We start from the raw sequence: 2,652 nt of genomic DNA, 5'->3' as shown, positions 1-2,652 counted from the left end.
CCCTCTCCGCAGAGCCCACTTCCCCACGCTACCCCACTGCCAGCCTTCGAGGGAGCCCAGCACAAGCATCGCTTGCCTCTCGCTATCTCAGAAGCAGGGTCAGGTTTGTCTCCCTCTGAGCCCTTTTTATCCCTGGGCAGAGCTGGGTTTCACCCCATGTCTCAGCCCAGCCTTGCCCAAGCAAGTACTGGCTATGGTGGGCACCCCTGGGTGCAGGGCAGCTCCCAAATCTAGGTGCTGCTCTCTGGGGACATGGTCTTGGGGAGGGAAAGCCAGGGCCACCCTTCCAGCCTGGACAGGACCACATGTGACAGGCAACGCCAACATCTAGTGACAGCCCTGGGGTCTTTGGCTGGCTCGGCGTGCAGTGGGGTCCCCTCGGTTCGGGGTCTCTGGTCCTGGTGCCTCGGGGAGGATTTGTGTCTTTGCAGGGAGTGGGGTTTGGCTGTGGGAGGACATGATGAGGATGTGCATGTCCCTGCGCTGCCCTGGGATGGAGGAGAGGATGGGGAAGCGGGTGGAGTGGGGTCTTCTTGCTTCTCCTCCTGCCTGGCTTCTGCAAGAGCCTTGGCTGGAGTTGCGAGGGGGCTGCCCCTGGCCAGGGACCAGAGCTGTTTGGGGAAGACCAGCAGGGAAACACACCTCCTGCACCCCACGGAGCGCCCGCAGGCTCTGCCTCCCCGGTGGGCACCATCCCAGAGCCAAGCGAGCCCCCGGTGTGCTGAGGAGAGGCTGGGAAATGGCACTTTCTGTGCAACTCCAAATCTGGAAAAATCCTGCCCACGTGAAACTTTTTTTTAAGCATCCTCCAGCTTAGCCGTTAAAAATAAGCAGGGCTGAAGACTGGAGAACATGAAAGCATCTGGAAAATAACGACCAGAAGTAGTGTGCCAGTGGCACCGCCATCCCTTCCCTCTCTCAACTGACACTTTTCCATGTGTATTTTTTCCTTCTATAATTGTCCTGTCATGGACCCCATCGGGGATGTGCGGGAGCGGCAGCTCCTCGCTGCGGGGAAGGCAGCATACGCACGTGTCGTGTCTGGTACAACCACTAGACGGCAAATCCAGCCCGGATTATGGCTGCAGAAAGATCTGGTCTGCAAGAGGAGAGGTTACAGTGCTCAGAGCAGCCCAGATGCTCAGACCCCGGTCTCTGCACTTGGGATTCCTCAGACACATTTCGTGCAGTTACAGAAAGGGCTTTATTCGTCGGTATGATATCTACAGTTCATGCGTCAGTGATAGTACAGGTTTTTTTGGGTTTTTGTTTTTATAGTGTTAGCATGCAGTTTAAATGCGGAGGGTCTGGATGACCTCTTCAGCTTTGCAGGTCATCTCCAAAGCTCAGCTGCCCCTTTGGTTCTCAAACTAAACTGTCCAAGGAACCAAGTTGGGTGGTTTTGGCTTTCGGCGAATTCAAACGTGCTGCGGATGCACGTGTCACTGAGATTTTTTTTTTCTTTTTTTTTTAAAATGGGAGACCCCGGTTGCCTGGGCAGGGAGAGAGCTCGGAGCCAAGCCGGTGGGTGGGATGGAGCTGGGCATGCGGGGGGTCCCCAGGCACCCAGGGGTGACAGCACCAGGAACTGCCCCATCCCTTGGCCCTGGTCCTGCCCTGAACCGGTGGAGGAAGCCGCGAACGGGCTGTTTCTCAGGGTGTTTCTCTCTAACCACAGCAGCTGACAGCCGCTCGGCAGCAGCAGGAAAGGTTTCTCTCCTTTATCTCTGGAGCAGGAAGCTGATGGAAGGGGGGAAAAATGGAGGGGGAAGAGTGGATTTGCTCTTCCCCATCCTAGACTGAGGGATGCTGGCAGCCAGGAAATCTTTAACCCTTTACTCATGTAGCTCCCAACCTCCCGGCTGCTCCTCCCAGTGACCGCTGGCACCTGGCTCAGGGGGATTCACTTTAAATCTGCTGGTTCTGCAGGACCCACATGTGAAACCCTCCCCACTGGGGTCGGATGCCAGTGCCATGTTTCAGAGGTGGGATGAGCTCTCCCCCATCCCCGCTGCATCCCACACAAACTAGGGGAGAAGGTGAATTGAGGTGCAGCGCTTTGGGGGGTGGCTGTGGTGGGGTCAGAGGGGGAACCGTGCTGGGATTTGTCCCACCCTGCGTGGCCGGAGAGCCGGGAAGAGGGAGCATTTGCAGACAAATTGATCCTGCCCACCTGCATGGGCTGGTGTTGGAGAACCCTTATTGCACTATTGCGGAAGCCAAGTCAGACTGTCAAGCTGCATTAAAATGGGAGTGAGTGTCTCCCCAGGAACGGGGGAGCCAAGTCCTGAGGATGGGGAAGGGGCCAGGTGGGGGCCAGGCTAGATCTCGATGATGGTGGCACGCCGCAGGCACAGCGGGGCGTCGGGGGGCACCGCGTTTCGCTTGATCTCGTTCCCGTCGAGCCGCAGGACCTGGAGCCTGGAGTAGTTCATGACGTCCACCACGGTGCAGAAGCTGCTGATGGAGAACTCTGTGAGGGGGGAGAGGAGATAGAGCTGAGCACCGGCTTTGGTCCCGGCTTGCTCTAACCTTCGTGATGCGACTGATCTTTGGGGAGCGATGTGGGAAAACTCAAGGGGGGCTGCTGTGCAGATGGGTCTGTGGCTACTGACCTCTGAGAGCCGGTTTTTGTTAAGATGGGCAGGAAAA

The 2,652-nt window shown here is 57.4% G+C and overlaps 1 protein-coding gene across 1 annotated transcript in view; it reads right to left on the bottom strand.

Annotated features, from left to right (window-relative positions):
• Window positions 1-2,248: 2,248 nt before the first annotated feature.
• FMOD (fibromodulin) overlaps window positions 2,249-2,652 on the bottom strand; it is a 5,860-nt gene continuing 5,456 nt past the window's right edge. Inside the window, exon 3 of the mRNA XM_009576046.1 lies at window positions 2,249-2,473. Within this exon, the coding sequence (XP_009574341.1) occupies window positions 2,322-2,473 (152 nt within the window). The 3' untranslated portion in view covers window positions 2,249-2,321. The remainder of the gene's footprint in view (window positions 2,474-2,652) is intronic.

This window comes from Fulmarus glacialis, unplaced genomic scaffold, assembly GCF_000690835.1.
Source record: "Fulmarus glacialis isolate BGI_N327 unplaced genomic scaffold, ASM69083v1 scaffold7244, whole genome shotgun sequence".
Lineage (NCBI taxonomy): Eukaryota > Metazoa > Chordata > Aves > Procellariiformes > Procellariidae > Fulmarus > Fulmarus glacialis.
The sequence above is the reverse complement of the archived record's forward strand: the minus strand, read 5'-3'. Positions and strand labels throughout refer to the sequence as shown.